The sequence below is a fragment of the Epinephelus lanceolatus genome, chromosome 4, assembly GCF_041903045.1.
Source record: "Epinephelus lanceolatus isolate andai-2023 chromosome 4, ASM4190304v1, whole genome shotgun sequence".
Taxonomy (NCBI): domain Eukaryota; kingdom Metazoa; phylum Chordata; class Actinopteri; order Perciformes; family Serranidae; genus Epinephelus; species Epinephelus lanceolatus.
In genome coordinates this window covers 20,666,972-20,688,430 of record NC_135737.1, presented here as the reverse complement: position 1 = coordinate 20,688,430, position 21,459 = coordinate 20,666,972, and the positions used below count along the sequence as shown (strand labels likewise).

Sequence of the window (21,459 nt, the reverse complement as noted above, 5' to 3'; positions counted from 1 at the left end):
ATCAAATTCCTACCACACCTGGAAAGAACTGCACGCACCACCAGTTACAGAAGTACACTGGGTTCCTGCACCCTGCCATGCACACTCACTCTCATGCTGCCGTGCCCGCCACAGCCTTTCCACAGAGTGAAGTATGTGACTTGAATGCCTTACAGCTCTGCCAATAAGCTATGCAAACAGTGCCACCTAGTGGTCACTCAGCGGTCTGCATAGCTGGTAATGAATCTGAGAGAGGAGAGCAGACTGACTGGGGTTTACATTACTCACACAGCCGCCTGTCAGAGACTGGCAGAGTTAAAGCAGATCTGTGGATCAGAGCCTCATTAAGTTTCCGGTCTAACTCCCCTATCAGTTTGCTTCCATGAGCCATATCAAGTAACCACAATATGCTTTGAAATAGTTCCATCCAACTGCTCAGGAATTCACTTTTATTAAGTTGAGGAGGCTTGGTGACACTCCACCATTTTGTTTTTGCTCTATTTTCGACAGGCAAGGTTAGCGAGACATGATTTTTTTTAAGCTTGGTGCTCTAACAGGAGCAATTATGATTACATAAATGATTTATACAGATACTGCAGCATGTTAATAAGAAGGTGAGGGGAGGTTATGACACACTACATCAGCATGAAACTTGCGTGCAGAACAATCTCTCATTGGCACACTCAGACATACTTTTAAAAAAAAAAAAAAATCTCGTCTTGGTGAAAAGTTTTAAGACACTAATGGTGAAGTATGAAGGTTATTTTTTCACGCTTTGCTGGTCAGTTATTTCTTTAATGTTTTGTATGCTGCATGTGGTGGAGATTATTGACATATCTGCATTATGCACCACATGAAGTGTAAACATTTGCTGATTATATATATATTTTTCCAACATAGATCTATGGAAGAGTACTTGTTGCCAGGGTAACAATCAGCAGGGATCAAAACAAACAATACGCATTTTTAGAGCGAGGATGGGAATTAGGCTGTAATGTATGGTTCAGATAAATACACACCCTGATTGAATATATTCAATCTGGATATTCCATCTGGGCTTCATTAAAAAAAAATGATTATGAATAATCTACCAAAAATAATCACCACAAACACCTACATTTCCACACATTTCAGACGTACTGATGAGTGAATGTCATTATTTTGATTGTAAAAACAGTGGTACTTAAAGTGGTATGCAAACATCAAAGTGTCCAAACCTCTACTATTGTTCTCTAATATTGTTAGTGATGTAATAAGGGCCCTATGACTTTAGTTATGATATTTAAATACCCATTAGTTCCATATATTGTGTCTAAAATAGTTTAAAATCTAACCGTATCACACAAAAGGTATGTCTCTTTGAAATATTCCTTTTTACTGATGCTTAAATTATCAAGTTATTAATATTTAAGGCAAAACAAATCTTTAGGCGGTGCGATTAAAAACACTGCTCACTTTAGATGGGGAGAAAAGGAGTTATTAAACTTTTCCCCTCTTTCCCCCCTGACAGAGTGCGCCAAAAAATGAATCAAACATCAGCTGTGAGACAGCTCTGCTGCCCAATAATTTATTCTTGACCGCATCACACACTGTACTGTGGCAGGTACTGAGCTCTAGAAAATAACAGCCACTAGTGGGACATGTGAGACACATCACGAGAAAGGCATCTGGCAGGACGGGCTGCATCACACCGGCCTCTGTTGCCAAGGAGATACGATGGTGGAATGTAGGGGGGGGGTCTGACTAGAGAAGCCTAGTAGTTGTAGGCAAATCACAAAACTCACAGATGATCATACCCACCTGAGACACCACGCTGCAATCTGGGGAAGATTCACAAGTTCTTGGGATCAGCTGGAGCCACGGCGCGCTGCTGTCAATCAGTCTCTGCTGTGGCAGCCAAACAGCAATAGAGGCTTTTTATTTATTTATTTATTTATTTATTGACAGACTCCTCCATCAATAAATAATGAGGATGGAGAGCAGTCGTGACTAGCACTGCGCGCATCTAGGAATTCATACTGGTTTTTAAGGCTGAGGGCTTCAAAACAGACCCATTGCATTCAACACTGCGTTTATCAGAAACACTCACACACAAGGAGCGAGGTTCCATTTCTGATTTATTGTTTCAGAGTTGGACTAGAAAAGCAAGACAGAGACACAAGGTTATGTCACATTTTTAGTATACACATTTCAGTAGAATACTCTTGTGAAAAGTCACATACAGTACTGTACATCAAAATAAAGTGCTCTATACAAAATGTCTTTGAATTGCAGTGTGAAGGGAAACTCATTTTAAGTGTCCAACAACATATAGTGGTCTATCAAAGGACAAGTGGATTGCGTTTGAATAAATCCACCCACATTAACACTTTAATTCCATACAGCGTGCTCAAGGTTATCTCACGCTTTCGCTCCAGCAGGCACAAAAGCAGTGTGTGCATTACAGAGAGGGGCAGAAAACGTGAATAAGAGCAACGGTTTGATCTGCTGTGCTGTAAAATGAGGGATTATTTATGGCTGGTAATCCATTTAAGGAGCGGCTGAGGGCTCCTCTGGCTTTAGCACTGCTCGCTGATAGACTGTCTGGACAAATACCCGCTCTCCACTTCTCATCTGACCTCCCTCCAGCCATTAGAGGCAGAAACACTGGCAGGCAGGAGACGACTCAAAGACATAGCTGGACACCGTGTGCTACTCCCCTTGGCAGCCACAGGGGGCGCACTGGTTCTGCCCACACGGCTTGGTAGGAGGGGTTGGCTCCGAGCCTTGTTTCTGCAGGGCAGGCAGTGGGATAGCATTAACACTTGGAACTGTGACAACACCTACCTCAGACAGATTAGTGGTAATATGGGGCAATATGGCTTCTTCAGGGTGTTTTCACACCGCAGCAATTAAATACACATCTGACTGTCTTTTTAACCCTTTTTTCAATAAATTAGAAAATTTATGATTCACATCAAGGTCAAGGTCACAACCACACCTTTAAGGGAGACATCCAGATGCATGTCCTGTTGTCATTGTGCCACTGGGTGTCAGTGTGGTGACACACTGATAAAAGTTGTCAAACACATGCTGAACACACTGTGGTTTCACTCTTCACTGGCTCCACTCCCCCCTCCCCTTTCCCATCTATTTTCTCTGTCATTCATTCTTTTATCTCCCACCTCTGCTCACCTGAATCTGTCTGCGTGTGGGCCGCACAGGTTGGTTGTCAGGGTGGTTGGGCGCCCACGGCCCCAGGCTCTGATTGGAGTAGAAGTCCATGGGGTAGACTTCCTTCCAGGGAGCCCCCTGTAGAGCCACAGCTGCCTGAGAAGTAGTGAATCAGATAATCACAAATAATGTAAAAACAAAAACAGAACAAGAGGCTTGACAACCTAAAAGTGCAACGCAAGCCCACTTGATGATTGTACATGATGCTGTTTGCTTTTCCCGTGTGTTATCCACGTCTGTATTTGCAGATTTTGGGCAAAGCAACTGCAAGAAACCACAAAGTGATGAGAAGCTGCAACAAACAAGACAGGTGTCATAATATTAAGCTCGGATAACAGGAAGAGTTGTCATGTTATCCCTATGCAGCTGCACTGCATGACACAACATCTGTTGGAAGAGAGCAACAGCATAGGCATGACAGTGTAGTGACATAAGTGCAGACTGCTCCATATGGAAGACAAGCGCCTGTGAATATTGATTCTGAATGAAAGGAGCAGCCGAATGACTGAACAGATGAATAAACAAGCGTGCTGAATGACAGAACAAATCATTTGATTGTTCATTTATTAATTCATCCAACTCCTCATTCATCTTTCAGTCACAAGTTGGATGCAAAAGCCTGACTTCAGCTTCATACAGTTTGGGATAATTTCGATGATGTATGGAAATACGGTGAGAAAACAAGTCATTTGATGCATTAGGTGGTTGAGTTCAAAGGAAACATGAAAAATGCAGCTTGAAAGTGATGAAATCTCTCCTCCACTGGGACACAATTCATCACGGTTACACAGCTTGTGTGTAGCCGTTGTAGTTTGTGTTGTTAGGAGGGTGTGTACCAGCTCTGACAAGGTAGTGTTCTCATCCATACCGGCTTCATCTTTAAATAGAAACAGGAACACAAGACCAAAATGTTTTTATATACCTTCACATGAATAGGAAACAATAAAGGATAAAAGGAACAGCAGTAGAGGTAGAGATGTGATTTTTCTTGCTGTAAACAAGCACCAAAAACTGCGCTAATGAATCTCAAGGCAATTGAATCGAATGCAACTGGACTTAGCTTTGTCTTAGAAGACGTTTCACCTCTTATCCAAGAGGCTTCATCAGGAACTAGTCTGACAAGCTGGTGTGGAAAAACCCAGGTATTTAACCTCTGAGGAGGTCTTCACACGGCCAATGATGTCACTGGTTCGTTAGGGCTCCAATGGTGTGTCAATGGTGGTCGTTGGGGTCGTTAGAGTCACATGAGGCCATTTGTGAACGACTATTGTTTTTAGAAGTTAAGTTGTTAAACCTCCTGGGCAAGGATGAAAGGACGGTATTATAGGTGGGGGATAGGTGGTGTCGCAGACCTCCTCCTCTATTGAGAGATGGTTTTTCCAATTTCACATAGATGGCTTCTTTTACACCTCTTTCAAACCATCGGTCTTCCCTGTCCAAAATGTGCACATTGCTGTCATCAAAGGAGTCTTTCTCCTTGAGGTGTAGATAGACAGCTGAGTCTTGCCCTGACGAGTTAGCCCTTCTGTGTTGGGCCATGCGTTTGTTTAGTGGTTGTTTTGTTTCTGGGCATTCCTCACTGCATTGGACAGCGTACACCAGGTTGCTCTTCTGAGTGTGTGGTGTACGGTCTTTTGGGTGTACCAGTCTTTGTCTGAGTGTGTTACTGGGTTTGAAATACACAGGGATGCGGTGTTTGTTGAAGATCCTTCTGAGTTTTTCAGATACCCCAGACACATAGGGGATGACAATCTTATTGTGTTTGTTCTTTTTTTCATCACCCACCCCATCATTGGCCTTGTGAAGACCTCCTCAGAGGATAAATACCTGGGTTTTTCCACACCAGTTTGTCAGACTAATTCCAGCCTAGTCAGACAAGCATGAACTGATGAAGCCTCTTGGATAAGAGGTGAAACGTCTTCTAAGAAAAAACTAAGTCGAGTTGCATTCGATTCAGTTGCCTGGAGATAACTATGACCTGGATAAATGAGAATATCCACAGGCATAAGCTAATGAAGTAGGGCTGCACTTTCCATATCGATCATTAGCAGCATTAACGATCAGTTAATTGCTATTAAAATGATGTAAAAAGCAGCATATTGCATATTCTCTGACAACATTGCAAAGCCTATGGAGATGCAGAAGTCTAGAAATTTGAAACATACTGAATATAACTGAATAATTTTGCTTTGCCTGCTTCATTTTCCAATGTCACTGCTGCACTCTTCTTCCAGACCCCAAAATGGCTCCTTTGTCATAAATAGTTTCATTTCAAGGTTAATTTGCTAATGCTAGTCATTGAAACATGCTTTAAAAAATAGCTAGACTGTAATAGTAGACTACTCCCTGTTTATATTTCAGATTCAGATCTTCATTTGATCAATTAAATGTCATGTTTGATTAAATAATTGGAGGCTATTCTTTCTATTTTGCCATGTTTAACAAGTGTGACACAGGTACTGTGCTGCACATTATATGGTTATATAAAAGGTCAAATGTATAGGGATGGGAATTGAGACCTGGCTCCAAACTGTCTGATTCACTGGAATTGTATGGCTTAGAGTTTAGCAATTCCTTTTATCGATGCCGGTATGTCTTTCTTATAGTTGCAAAACAATGACGTCAAACTCATGCGTCTACGTTGCTGAAAACTTGCAACAAGAACGAGTCATGGCAGAGAGGAAGAAACGGTTCAAAGTGTGGCTTCATTCCACGAAGAAAGATGACGATATTGCTGCTTGTTATGTCTGTAAAATGATCATTTTAAGTCAGGGTGGAAACACCAGCAATACGCTCAAACATCTTCTTACGCAACATGATTACCACTGCTTCCTCAGTGAGCAGCACGTCCGTTACTGAGGGTAAATATCCTATTTCATAATAATGCTGAAAACCTGTGCAGGCCTACTTATTTTCCACCCAGAAAACTGATCAGGAATCAATAAGGAATTGAACTGCTGATATCAATAAAATCTTATCAGTTCCAGTCCTTACAAATGTAGCATATATCTGATTTCTCTAAATATATCCAGCTATTAAAAATACAAAATGTGGCTCAACTAAATATACTTGTGTTCCCTCCTAAACAAACAAACAAACAAACAAACAAACTGAGTTATATACTGCGATAAATCTTTCATTGCCTTATTTTTTCCCTTTCTTTTTCCTAGACATCCCTCTGCTAGTCTTCTTCATTTTCCTCTCTCCTCTGCCCTTATTCCTGCCGCCTCGCCTGTCTTTAGCTTTTACCCGCCGCTCGCCTCCTCTCCTCTCCCCTCTCACACCACACAACTGCCTCTCTCTGTGGAAGCTAGCTTCTCTTGCTAATCCCTGCTCTGACAGGAGAGCCAAGTGTGTCTTATTGACTATAAATATAACATGAGACGCACTGAAAATAAATGCTGCTGCACCCCCACCACCCTCCACCCCTCTCCTTGCTCACTCCACCCTCCCATCTCGTTCCTCCTCGTCTTCATTGTAAATGCCACAGTGAAAAGCACAGTGCACTGAGACGAATAACACTCATAGGTATGCGTTGGGAGGGTGAGGGGGTGAATTAAGACTTATCACGACCGCACACGAGCACACATATAGACACAAGTGGAGCTGCAAATTATTTAAATGCACAGACATTGTTCCCAAATAGCTTGCAGGGAGAGTGAAGTGAGCTCTAACAAAAAAGGGCTTAAGAAAACAGATTGCTGCTTTCCTCATTACAGCGGAGCAAATTTCAGACTTCACATGCACCATTATAGACCTCAGTCAAAAACAAAACAAAGTAATCATCACTTTTTCTTCTAAGGTGAATGCTATCATTATTCTTAATGGCCTCATTCTGAAATGTATGTGCAGCACGAGCGGCGCGCAAAGATGTGTAGTCGGAGGAAAAAAAAAAAACAGCAACCATTTGAAATTGCGCCCCAATATTCAAGACAGCAATTCCCCTTGCAGCCATTTCACGAGGATTCAAATCAGTAGCATATCTTTGAGGAAAATCATTGAATGAATTAATAGCTGACAACTAACCAGCCAAGTCACATAATGGCACATAACTGCCAAACACATCACAAAGTGGCTACACCAGCTGCAGCGGCACACAAACAAACGCTTGCTTTGAAATGGATCTTTATGGGTTGCTGTCCGATCTATCTCTCTCCCTTTAGAAAAACAAGACAGCTGCAGGGGGGGAGAGCAAGAGGGGGGAGGGGGGGGTGGGGCATGTGGTCCTGTGGCCAGTAGGGGGGGCTAGTCTTCTGCTGATGCTGTTTTATGTGTGTGTGCTGGTGTGTTTTATAGCAGGGATAGAGGGAGAGAAAGAAGGAGAGGTGTGATTCCTTATCTCCAGCACAAGCAGGCCTTGATGAGCCCTATACAAATTCACAACCCCTTCAAACCCCGTGCTTAACATTGTAGAAGCTCCCTTATTTTCTGTGCTTTGATGAAGGCTTCAGCAGGACATCTGTCAAGGTGTCTGTGTACTGACAAGAAGGTCTTTGTGCAATGCATGAGCCTCCTGTGATAAGTGAGTGACAGCTGTGATCTTGCTGAGAGACTATAAGGTGCGTGTTTACCTCATATGGAGACAGCAGGGGCTTAGAGAAGGCTGTGCCCCAATCAATAGAAAGACGTGGACAAGCGATCTGGATCCACCTGTAGGAGAGAGAAGGAAGAAAATTTGTGTTCAGATGTGCGTCCGTGAGTGAGCGCAAATTTGTGTGTAAAACAAGAAGCAGTCAGAGAGGGTGAGAGACCAAGATCCTATTAGACAGGCAGGGCACATCTGCGACTGCACGCTGCATGTGGATTCGTGATGCAATGGGGTTGTGCAGGGAGCCTCCCTCCACCTGATCTCCAGCATCTGTTGGAGAGATCTGTCCTGATTTGCAAAAGCTCTAAAGACAGCCACGCTACACAGTCTGAATGCATAGCCAGTCAGTGAAAGAGGGATGCTGAAAAGAGAGGGGGAAGGTGTGTGGTGGTGGTGGACGGAGGAGGGGAGGGAGGTAGACTGGTTGCAGGAGGCATAAACAGAAAAACAGGGAAAGAAGTGAACAGAGGTGAAAAGAGAAGAAATGTAGTGAAAGAAAAGAGGGAGAGGTTAGGTGAGTGTGAATAAAAAAGCCGCACCAGCCCGGTCTCCACGGAGGTAGCCTACATAGCTGGCAGACAGGGTGGTGGAGGGGGTGGGGGGATTGTGTATGAGAGAGATGGGGAGGGGGGTGAGAAAAAAAAGGGAGAGAAGGACACAGATATACAGCGATAGGGAGAAAGAGCAATGAAGACAGAGGGGAGGGGGGTGGTTGAAGAGGCACAAGCAAGAAGAGAGGAGAGAACAGAGGCAGAAGAGAGGAGGAAGATTGGCAGGGAGAAAAGTGTTTACTCTGGAAAATGCATGAGAGAGGGATGAGGACGGCATGGATGTAAACAGCTGGAGGGAAAAATGAACAATGGGAGAATGGAGACGGAGAGAAGCGGCCAAAGCGATGGGGGTTAGCTTTTGCAGATCAATGCTATCCACAGCTCCATCTTCACGGAGGGAACGGACCCTCCCTTGTCCCTAATCCTGAGGATGGAGCTCCATCAGAAATATTGACAAATATGAATTAAGCTGCAGTGCATGTAAAAGCCCCAAAGACAACCTTAGATCCGGATGAATGTCAAAAGGAACACACCTGTTTGAAATTTAAGCAAAGGAGTAAAGACGAGCTTGAAATAAAAAAATAAAGTTTTGCAGTAATCGCTTGAATACTTTCATGTGTGCATGACTGCGTCAAAATCTCCATCTGTCTATTGTTCATTTTCCAACTTTCACACAACTTCTCAACTGCAGAATTGATTGCACCGTTGACTCTCGCTCCGCTCTGCTTTCTGTCACAGAAATATTCCATACCCCTCGGGCAAACGCATGGCATTTTCTCATTTTCAAATAACACTTAAAAAAATGTCTACCCCTTAAGTGTGAATCCGTATTCATCCTGCTAATTTGAAAGCCAGCTGAGTCAGACATTTTCGCACTAATCTGTTCAGACCTAAGTTTGCTGAGTTGAGATGGAGATGTGCAATCTGAAATATGACCTTTAAGTCCGTCAAGTGCTATTCATAACCAGAGCCCTTTACGTAGCCTAACAGTGCACATGTATCAAAACCGCCTTCGCCCAAACACACAGGAAAAAGGAACTAATTATAGGGAGAGTGTCAGTTTGCCTTTGTGTGTGCACATGTATGTGATGAGATGTGCATTCCTGCTGTATGTGTCTGTGTATAATGTGTTGACGTGTAGAATGAACTGAAAAAGAACAAAGTGGCAACCTCTAGGGCTGAAAAATAAAGCCAATGCGGTCTCTCTAATGGCCACTTAAGGCTGGATCCATGACAAAGTCAACCCCATAGACCCCCATGTTAAAATGCCCAACTTTACAGCAGAAATAAACATATTTGCAGCATGATACAAAAAAAATGACTCTGAAGCCAATTTCCTCATTTATGACAACTGTCCGGGGGTGAGTTTTTATATAACTCACCCATTTAAATGTGATAAAGGCCTAAAGTTATGCATAATTTGAGTGACAGGTGGTTGGTGTTCGTTGGCAAGTTGCTACCATGGCGACACTAAACGTTAGGTAATATAACCATGGTGTAACCTTGGATTCACAGAGTGTATGCGTAGCTATAGTTGCTGCTATTTCAGTGTATTTTCAGTTCATGGTAACGTTTTGGTCACCAAAAAAAGTGTTTGGTTGAACTAAAAGACCCTCTAACGAGTCAGATGTTGACTTTTTCTTGTAAATACATTTTAATGTTTTCTTCATTAGCGAAAATTAGCATTATTATAATCACAGTTAACCACAGCTGTAAGAGCACTGTGCTAACTAAGTTAGCAGCTAGCATTAGAGTTATCTCCTCCCTCTCGGCAAACTCCAGTGCTGTGTCTCACATCACATACTTCCGTTAGTACACTTCAATGTAGTATACTATGTGCACTATATACTTAGTGGCGTAGTGCATGAATTTCGTGTTTCAAACCAAACATGCCCGTTGTGCACTCACCGGAAATGACGGCCGCTAGTTAGCAAACTAGCATTAGCATTCGCATTATCGTTCGCGGTACCAAATCATTACAGACTGCTAAATTAACCCAATAAACATACTGTTAGCTTATACCCGACAACAGTATAGTGGTGCTTAGTGCAAAAACACATGTATTTGTACAATGCAGCAAAGTTCATGGTTGCACAGTTCTCGGCCGCCATTTCCAGTTTGAAAAGTGGTCCCTCCCCTTCCGCTACGTAGCCAAGATGGCGATCATTAGCCATGTTTCCATCAGCCTGTTTAGATGCGCATCTAGAAGTATTGCATTGGAAAATTATGATGGAAACGCCAAAATTCGAATTAAAATCCCCTGATTCGCACAAACTAAAATACGTTCGCTTTAGCCGTGTTTTGGTTGATTCGAAAAAATGTTGATTCGCAAAACGGGGGATGGAAAACGATGTAGCGCACCTCTCTCTATGGTGATATCCACACTCCGGGTCGGGAAGGCGGTAATGCATTTACAAGCTGGTTGCCAATCGCCAGAAAATGTAGAAGAAGAAGAATGCGAAACTTGTTTTGTTTCCAGTTCTGCGGAAAACTCGCACAAGTTCGTAGTTTTCACCAAAATCCGTACATTTAATGGAAACACACAGGATTCATATTTCTTTTAAAGCGCATTTCCAAATGATTCGAATCACTTTTGGATGGAAACATAGCTGGTGAGGGCGAGAAGTGTCCATAGTTCCACACTCAACTTCTTGATCGTTTTGAGTGCACCATCCGGGTACTCATAGTGCACTGCATTTTTCCATACTTCTCAGTGTGAACACATGCACTCGAAATATTAAGTGTAAGTACAGAAGTGAGCGATTTGAGACACAGCACAGGATTCAGAACTGGAGTCCACAAACCAATGGGTGACGTCATGGTGGCTATGTCCATTATTTTATCCAGTCTATGAAAAGAACACTGGGAGTGGTTAAAAGAAGGAGGGTGATTAATAAATCAAACTGTGAGTTCTCCACTGAATCCTCAGGGCTGGCATTGAGATAAGGGTCTGAGTGGAAAGTAAGACAGGAGGCATGAAAGGAAAGGGAGACAGCATCCCTCCAAAGAAGCAAATAGCTGACTGGCACATGGAACCTGAGGGGACTTTTCTAATATTAGCACAAAGACTGTCTGAATAGTGCAGTTCAGTAAAATGCATGGTACCATGCCAGGTATTGCCCCCCAGAATGTACCCAAAATTGTATTTCCAGCACTTATCTGGCCTTCCATCTAGCCAGCACAGTAGAGATCCCACATCATGGGGTGCAGCAGAACAAAGCCAGAGCTGGAGGAAAGAATAGAGGAAGAGGTGCAGATACAAACGAAAAATGTGGGCTTTTATCTCTGGCAGTGGAGCCTTGTTTCACTACTTATTCCCAAACAAAGATTAAGTGAAATAAAGAATGTATGAATAAGACTTTGATAGAAACCATGTCTCTTCAGTCCCTCTCTTCAGGATCTGTTTACTTAAAGGCACAGTGTCTAAGATTTGGAGAGATTTGGTGGCATCTACTGGTGAAGACTGCAGATTGCAACCAGTTGAAATTTCGCCCGGTTAGAATTCCTTCAGTGTTAATTGTTCAGGAGGTTTTTAATGGCAGCCAAATTATCCAGAGGTTATTTCCTTTCCAAAAAATAGACTTGGTGATATCAACCACTAAAAACCCTGAATAAAGCAGGTTCACTTTATAAATAACTGTTTCTCCTATGCTGTTTGGAATGTTGGAGACAGGCCGCTAACTTGGCACCTGCTAATCTTTACTCACATTTTTCTGATAACTTAAGATCCAGGCATTCCGGAGGTTTTTACCAGGACTAAATTATCCTCTCCAAAATAACAAACCCAATGATTTAAACTGGTAAAAACACTGGGAAAAACAGTTTCACGTTAAAAAAATCAATGTTTTTCTGACGCTGGGGCTGCTAACTATGGTGGCTGACATAAAAACATGAATGGCTCTATCTAGAGCCAGTGTTTGTTTTGTCCATTCTGGGCTACTGTAGAAACATAACAGTGCAACATAGGAATCTCCGTTGACAAAGACCCGCTCCCTAGGAGATATAAATGGCTCATTCCAAGGTAACAAAAACACATTTTTCCCTTTTCAGATGATTATACCCTAGAGAAAACATACTTATGACATTATATTCCATTTAGGCCAATATATCCTCCTAAATCCTGCACACTGGACCTTTAAGTAGAAAGTAAACCCTTCAACACGAAGTGACATGCAAGGATTAGAGGAGCACAGTGCAGGTCTCTTGGAGACTATGCTGTGATATTTAAAGGTAAGGCTGCATGACATTTAGTACTCCTATGCAATGTGAGCTCCAGCTCCGGCCACGCTGCATTACCTGCTGTGGGCCATTACACCCCTGACACTGTTAGAAAGGCCTCAGCCCGCACGGCTTCGCTTCAATTACACTCACAGTCCTGACCCGCCAAAAGCAAGAACAATTAACCTTTCAGCACTGTGGGAAAATGTAAAATGCTCACCTCTAATGGTAAACTTAATTGAATTAGTTCAAACAATTTCATTTCAATGGAGTCAAAAAATTAAAATTCAAACAGAAAGATAAAAGACTGCAATGCACAGGGTGGCATTTGAGGTCTAGTTGAGATAAGTGTGTGGGGTGTACCCATATCTGTACAATGGTTTAAAACCTGCTTGGGGACAGCCTAATTACACACTTAAGAGCATATGCTAATGGTGTCTCTCTGTTTATATGAGTGAGTATGTGTGTGTCTAATGACAGAGAAAGCCTGGGGGTGGGCTCTGTACAGTGTGCTGTGTCGGCTTGTGCTGAGCACTAATGCATCCTCTACCATCCCACCGTCTATCTCTCAATTGCTCTTTCTCTCTCTTTCCCTCTGTTCCTCCTTCAGCACAGCCGGATTCAACACACCTTCACACACCTGGTGGTTTGTAGTGTCTAATATAGCCTTGTGTAGGATGCCTGTGTTCTTACAAAGTATTCTGAGCTGTGAGAGGATAAAACAAAACAACACAAAAAGAGAAAAATAATAAAATAGCTGATGAATATTAGCAGAAGAGATCCACTCTATATTGTCCAATCACACTCTGAATAAACACTTGTGATTAATGATGTAAACAGTGTTGTCAGTAAGTCATACCTTCCAAAATTAACCTTCAATTTCCACTTTCATCTCTTGCCTAGACTCATTAAAGAACCCTACAAACAACTGCTATTTTTTTTTTTTACATTGACATCATTATAATGAATAATTATTTTTTGTGTTGACCAAAATAACTCTGTGGCATCGAGTATCAGTGATGTCACTAAACCCTGACATCAAATGGTTGGCCAGATTGTTGATCTCCTTATTCTTGGATGAGACAGTTTCTGATTTTGGAAATGGAAGCTAACATTCATAAGTAGGTTTTAATTAGTTTATAATTACCCAAAAATTAGAATTGTGTTTCCATTACCTTACAATGGGCTGTTTATATCTAAATAAGTAGCAGGTCCTCTTCCACAGAGTCCGCCATGTTGTTCTACAGTGGTCCAGAACAGACAAATTAAACACTGGCTTTAGGTAGGGCCTTTCACGTTTTTGTGTTTTCATGTTGTGGTAGTTCTCCTACACGCTTAGCACACAGGAGTTTCAGTTCTGCAACCTCACCACTAGATGCCGCTAAATCCTACACAATGGACCTTTAAGAAATTTGTCATCTTTTGTTACAGGAAAAAAGGGCTTTATATAAATTACACGGAATCTGATAATTTTAATTCTGATTTAAGACCACTTTCATAGATGGTCCTGTATCAGATACAAGTCTGATTTTGCTTTTGATTTCAGTCTGAACATTTAAATGAGAATTCAACCGACTTTTATGTCACTCACAGAACTCTGCCTGGACTCAGTGTCTTGCGGAGAGAGTCTTGTGGAGATGCACTGACAGATGTAGTTAAAAGTAGCCCTTGACATCTTAAAATTTCGATTGAAAGCTGTTTCATTGAAGCCACTCATGTCACAATCCCACCACTCTTGGCTCTGACTTTACATCCAAAAACACCCCCGTACAGAAGTAGCAGCCACTGCTCCACAAAAAGTCAGAATTGAAAAATTTGGCTCTCTTTCTCCTCTTTCTTGTCATCACCTGCTCTTGAATTCGCTGGCATCCACTACACATCAACTTATAAATTAAACCATAAACACTGAGTTCAGTGGCCTCCATGTTCACTTCTATACGACTGTGTGCTGGGTGGAACGTCTGTTATTGTTCTTTTACGCAGGTCAGTTGAAGACCATGGTATTTGATATTGGCCACAAAAAAATAATGTGAACAGCCAAACGAAAAACTCTGAGCAGTAAATGGTAGGGAAACACAGGCAGTGTGGCGCCACTGGTACTGAAAACCCTGAAATTATTCTTTTTGTCTTTAACAGTACAAAGACCAAAAGGATTGTCACCTTGCATTATGATGTATACACACCAAGTTTAAAACTGATGCAGTCTACAACAGCTGTCCTGCAATAATTGTTACCTTCATGAAGGTTTTACTGTTGAGTTTTTGTTGAAACTGCTCAGGTGTATGTTCCAATTTATGGTCATTTTGGAGGCTGTGGTACAGACTTGGGTGGTATCAAGACATATAGCATACTGGGGTATTAGGGTTAGGGTTATATTACCGCACATAATTTTATCTTGAGATGAGCTCTTCCAACTAGAAAAGCAATTCAACAGCCACATGACTGTATTCAATACATCACTTCTGTTGAGCTCACAGGTGCGTCTCTTGCCTTGCCTTTGGCAAGACGTGAGCCTATTTCCTATCTATTCATTATTCTATGGGCCACAAGCAAGACACAGCATTGTAGGCTAATGACATACATGCTTCAATGACTTCTATTACCTGTAACTCAGGGGTTTTTTTTCTTTAACAAAAATACCATTGCATAGCATACTCTGATAAAATGTCTGGAAGGTATAAAAATGTATATAAATATAATATATATAAAAATAGATACAGCTCAAGCCTATTGTGGTGTTCTTAAATTGTACTGGGTTACACTGAGAGGTGCTTGTCCACCCCATTTGCATGACTTAAGGTAAATTAAATATTTAAAACATCTGTAACTTTTATATGGTTTATTATATGCAGTTAGCTACTTGTACATACTATACTGGACACTGGGTATTTCAGTATACAATGTATTCCTATCTGATATACAGGACACAGAAAATGGGCCTTGATTTTGTATTCAAACACTTTTGTTTTCTTCACATCAATACCATAAATGCTGCCGAAACAGACCTTATTGAAAAGCTTTTTTGTCTGTAATGAGGTTTTGTTTTGGTTGGGTGAATCGTGCCTGACTTACATAATTCCGGAGTTGCACTCATAGTCATACGTCAGTCTGAAGAGGAGAGCCAAAAAACAAAGGAAAAAATTGCTTTCACCGTGATCGCTTGCAAACACAGCCCCCTCAACTACCTCTGCATCTCTCTCTCCAACTCACTCTCAATCTCTCTCAGACCTTCTGTCCTTCTCTCACCCACTCCTCCCTCACACATCACACTTCTCATTACTCCACAGTGAGAGGCCAATCTGAGGGAGTGTGAGGAGCGTGTGTGTGTGTGAGTGCGAGCCTGTTTCAGTGTTATTGGAGCTGTTGCACATCAGTGTCTCGCTAACCCCTAGTCCATCTTCACCTCTGTTCTTCTGGTTGGAAGTCAGATAAATTGGAGAAGCTGCACCTCGAAGGCTGAGCGCTTGATATTTCATTGAAGAAACTTGAGGAGTTTGTATAAGGCTGTAATGAGTGCTGCTCGGCTGGGTAACAGCGATAAGTACCAAGGCATAGTTCCTAACCTGCTTCTCTGATTATTATGTGAGTGTATCAATAATGTAATCATTTCATAGTATGTGAGGGGATGATTAAGTGCTAATTATGTGTGATGGGTTCACAGTTTCCTTGGGTTTGGGAATGCAGCATATTTTTAGACTCATGGTGAGATGTTTAAAAAGTAACAGAATTCAGAGCCTGAAGGTTAAAAAAAAGCAAGAGGAAGGCCAATATATTTTTCCAGTTTTATTATAGTTTGTACAAAAGTACAGAGTGAAAAGTGAGAACTTTAATAGATTATTCAAGGATAAAATTCCTTTCTATGCCCCTGTCTCAAAGCAGAGGAAATTGTATCAAGCATCCAAGTTCATTATGTTGGACTGTTTGTTTTTGCTACGAAGGCAAAATGATGGAATCTCACCAAGACATGAATGCCAATTTTGTTTATGAGGCTACACACTCTAGACTTCTGTTTATCAGCTCCTTGTTATGGTGCATATTATGCTGACTCCCCAGTTATGTGTGCAATGATGCTTACAGAATAGATTTCAAATGTTGATGATTGCAACTTTTAGGTGACTACTTGCTGTTGATCATAACATCTCTGCCGGGGTCCATGATGTGACGGATAAATTAGCTTTTCTTTATGACAAAGAGACTGATTAAGTGTTTCCTGACGAGGAAAACAATGAGCCAAAAGAAGAGATGTTTAAGCAATGTGTGAAAGTAATTCATAATTTAAGGTTGCGGGAAGCCATGGCATGTGGAGAAGGAAAAATTATCAAATACACTGCATAAAAGGTTCGTCAAGTCTTTACCGCAGAAAAAATTTGATGGTAACCTTTTCTCTACGAAGAAGTAAGGAAGAATCTTAGCATCCAATCCTCCATGAATTGTGCAGCCCCTCCAGGATTTTTTAGGCTGTTTTGGGGATTGTAGCTTGAATTGCCTGATTTCATGGCAGCTTTCTAAAAAATTGCGATAAATGTTGTGAGGCTTAGGGGCCTTTTTTGCGATTAAATTCGAATTTATCCATTTTAATTTGTTAAGTTTGCAGTAAAGCTGTGGTGATTGGAAAAAAAACTGCAAGTTTGAGCAGAATGCACGGTGATTGGCTGAATTTTTATTAATTTTTGCAATGTCAACATGCTGGAAGGACTGACTGCAGTATGGCTTAAAAGCATCAGAGGTGATGTCGAGATGTACAGACCAAAATCACTGGTGTCTGCAATGTGGGCTACTGTTTTACGCCATCTGCCAAGACCAAGCATTCGGATTCAATGACTAGCGTGTGTCCTAATTCTGGTGGGTGCTACTTTACGTATATTTGGATCTTAATACTCACGCATCTATATCTTGCATAAGATCCAGCTTCCCTGGGAAAATCTCAGACAGGAGCACTCGGCTGAAGGACTTGCCCAATGACCGGAGCCTTGACTCCAGGTGCTAGGAAAAGAAAGAAGTACAATAAACAGACCAGTAGAAAGGTTTGCAACCCACACATCAAACAATTCTCTCTAGGGTTTGTGAATCTCAACAATATCAAATGATGAGTTACAAATCACACAGCCCATGACTTCCGCCCACACAGATTGTCCTGAAGCAATCTAGGGTTGTCCAGAAGTATTTGCTTTACTGTTAATAATCTCAGCAGGAGAACTATTTGATCCAGCTTGCAGTCTATGAAGCCTCATATATCCATCCATCCATCTTCTGCTGTTTAGGTCTACAGGGTGGTGACAGTTAAGAAAGGTAGCAGACAGATTTGTCTTGTCAGCCATGTCCTCCAGCTCCTCCTGGTATTTTCATGCCAGGTGGGATGTGTAATCCCTCCATCATATTCTGGGGCTTCCTCTGGATCTTCTTCCACTTGGCTCTGGCCAGAACACCTCTGCAGGGAATCGTCTGGATTAAATGTCCAAAACTACCTTAACTGGCTCTTTTCAGAGCCCCTTACAGATGGATGTTCAATCTCCTCGACCTGCCACTATGTGCCCAGACACAAAGTAAAGGAAACTCAGTTTCAGGTGCTTGCAGCCACAATCCCACTCTTTCAGTCTGTACCCAGAGCGCAAAACTGTAAAAGGTAGGAGTTTGGATCAAGCACTTCTGCTTCAGACTCCCTCATCACAATGCCTGCATTACTGCTAACACTGAGTCAATCTACCAGTCAATCTTTAGACTCAGACACACCAAACCGACATCAAAGAACTAGTGGCAACGCAGGCCAACTGTTGCGTCACCTCACGTCCCTGGTGTCTCAGCCAAAAACATTGCACTTGAACACACCACAAAGAGAACAACCAACAGCCAACTAGCACGTATGTTCCGCCCCTGCATGAGAGAAAATAACTCTCCATACCAGCAAGCGGCAGTAGTCTGTGTTTGTCATTCAAAGAGGGAAACTAGATAACCACAAGACAGATTCAAGTTGGTAGTCAACTAGCACAAAAAAAAAAATACAACCCGATATTGACAGAACAAATGATTTTTGCTGTGCGCAAGCGAACAATAACACAGACAATAAGAAACCGTGTCTGCTAACAAACCCAATGGCTACAAAGAAATAATCTCACCTTATATAACAGGTTTGTTTCGACCTCATGCCCTCTTGACTTTAGACATTTGTTTGCTCCCTTCCGTTAGTGAACTTGTGCTCTGAGCTAAACTGCTAATCAGAGTGATTTCTCTCATGGACTGGCTCCACCACCAATTCAACATGCTGAATTGGCAGAGAACCAGAAGACAAAGGCCAGCTCGAGCCAATCGTGCAGGACACACCACAATAACTAGGGTGACAGATATCAATGGCCTGACACTAACCAGAATAGAAACTGAAGTTCAACAATTGGTGAGCAAACAGGAGTCAGCCTGGTCCTTTGTGATTCAGTTACATAGATGTGACCTTCTTTTCCTTTAGATGAAATCTCCAACAGTGGTGCTCAGCAATGCAATTATTGGTATCCCTACATCTTTCTTTTTAGGCAACGCCAGAAAAGGTGTGTCCAGCCAGGAGTTTGGCTCCATAATTGATGCTATTTTTAGAGGTGGGTCCTACTACTGCTTTTGTAGCAAGGGTTCAGCTCAGCAAGTCCCTCAGCTTTGCCTTACATTTCGCAAAGCACCAGACCCCCACGCCACCCTGGAAGACTGTGGGCCCACGTGGAGCTGGCCCCACTCTACTGCCTGACATTGAGCTGGATCAGGCCGCTTGGGTACAAGCCAAGACACCAGCATAGATGGATTACTGAATGAGTCTACAAGGCACAGGCCCAGGGGGCCCAAAGTGCCAGGGGCACCTCTGGCCTTCGCCTGCAATATGTCTCTTAATTTAACATGTAATGACCAGGAAGAGACTCAAAAGGGCCACAAAGAGATACAAAGGAACTGTAAAGAGTAACGACACTGACCAAAAAAAGACACAAAATGGCCTCAGAGACACATGATTACCTCAAAAAGACACAGAGACACAAATCAACAAAAAAGAGGCATAACCAACACAAAGTCTGTGTGTCTTGCTCCTATGTAAGAGAGATGGTGGTGCCCTTTGCATATCTGTGCCCAGGGGCCCACTGTCTCATAATCCTCCCATGGACATCAGGCCTTATATAACATAACGAAAAATGAAACTGTTTAGCCAGTTCAAGGAACTCTGCTCCCTTGCTGTCCCTGGCTTTGAAGTTTTGGGCATTGGTTTTTGGACTAAGGTGTTATTTGGGGATGCAGAAGGCAGCAAAACCAAGAGAAGAAATCCCATAAATGTTCCTTTGGTGAGATAAAGGCATGAGAGTTGCTGATATCCACTGTCCTTAGGAGTATCATGAGACATTTCTACAACTGTGCTCTTATCAGAGATAGCTCTGTCCGCTTACTTGAGAGGTTATCTGACACTGGTACTTCTTAATCTTAACAGATCGCTATGGGAGAGCTGGTGGGTCTTTTTATTCAAATCCCCTCTTTTAATCCATCCTCTCCTGCCACCTTAAAATGAAAATTTTCACTCCCTGGTTGACATTTTCACATCAATGCTAACTTCATCTTTCAAGTCTGGATATTCATAAACAGGAGAAGCCAACCAATATAAGCCTCAAATGTATACTGACTGACGAAACGTAGGTGTGAAGAGTTTTATACCTTTTACATCAAGAGGTCCATGCATTTGGGCATACTGCAATATATATACTAATTAGAGACATGATTATGTGAAGAAGGCAAAGCTAATAAAAAAGTCAAACACACTAGAGAAAAAACGAAAAGTGGGCATATAAATCAAAGGAGAAAGAATTAAGATGTCGGGCAGTGGAGGGGTAAGCAGATGGAGGAGAAGCAGTGGCTTAGGAATGACCGAGGGCTTCGTGGTTGATCAATTAGTGCCATGAGACAGACTTGTGTGCATGCTAATACATACTAGCTCATACTTGTAAAGACTTTGAGTTTCTTACTTAACAAATTAATGGACTAACATTAGTGGGAACAGTATCCATGAATATGCTTCACAGGATTATTACTTTTAATCTCTCTGAATTCTGTTTGGCAGTCTGCTAAATAACAACATGAGCAGCAATTTGGAGGGACAGATTTTTTCGGATTTAATTCATGATTTAAATTCTTTAACAGTGATTGCACTGAGGAAAAAATGCCACTGTTAACTGTTTCAATAAGAATTACTGCCTCACAGTTGTATACCTCTGTGAACTGGTCACATTGCAGTTACATTTTAAATCACTGTCTGTCCAGAATCATATGTAGCCATTGCAATGGACAATGCTTCAAACATTAATGTTGCTGCAATGAAGCTACAAATTCTAAAAAAATGGATGTTTTACACGCATCTTCAACCTGGCAGCACAGAAGATCTATACAATCAGCACAGTTTCAAGGTGGACACCCAAGATCAACATGACTGATTCAGTATCTGACGACATGTCTCCCCTTCTGTTCCTGAGTCATGGTGTTGAATAATGGCCAGAAAAGTGTTTTTTCAGATGATGTCACTGTGAAGTTAACCTTTGACCTTTCTGAATGAAATCTCATCACATCATTTTATTTTATTGGTCTGAAATGTTGTCATGGTTAGTGTATGAATTCTTGAGTTATGGCCAAAAACATGTTTTGTGAGGTCACAGTTTCCTTGACTTTTGACGTCCAAATTCTTATCAGTTCCACCTTAAGTCCAGGTGGACGTTTGTGCCAAATTTAAGGGAAATGCCCTAAAGTCCTTCTTGAGATCGTTTGTTCTCAAAAATAAGATGGACGTGATGTCATAGTGAGCTTAACTTATGACCTTTAACCACCAAAATCAGTTAATTGTTGAGTCCATGTTGATGTTTGTGCTAAATTTAAAGAAATTCCCTTAAGTTATTCTTAAGATAT

General features: G+C 41.8%; 1 protein-coding gene across 1 annotated transcript in view; it reads right to left on the bottom strand.

Moving 5' to 3' along the window:
* Window positions 1-2,079: 2,079 nt before the first annotated feature.
* Window positions 2,080-21,459, bottom strand: part of dph1 (diphthamide biosynthesis 1) — an 87,134-nt gene continuing 67,754 nt past the window's right edge. The window contains exons 9-12 of the mRNA XM_033632314.2: window positions 17,432-17,532; window positions 7,764-7,842; window positions 3,154-3,288; window positions 2,080-2,751 (exon numbers count right to left, since the gene is read on the bottom strand). Coding sequence (XP_033488205.1) covers window positions 2,671-2,751; window positions 3,154-3,288; window positions 7,764-7,842; window positions 17,432-17,532 — 396 coding nt within the window. The 3' untranslated portion in view covers window positions 2,080-2,670. The remainder of the gene's footprint in view (window positions 2,752-3,153; window positions 3,289-7,763; window positions 7,843-17,431; window positions 17,533-21,459) is intronic.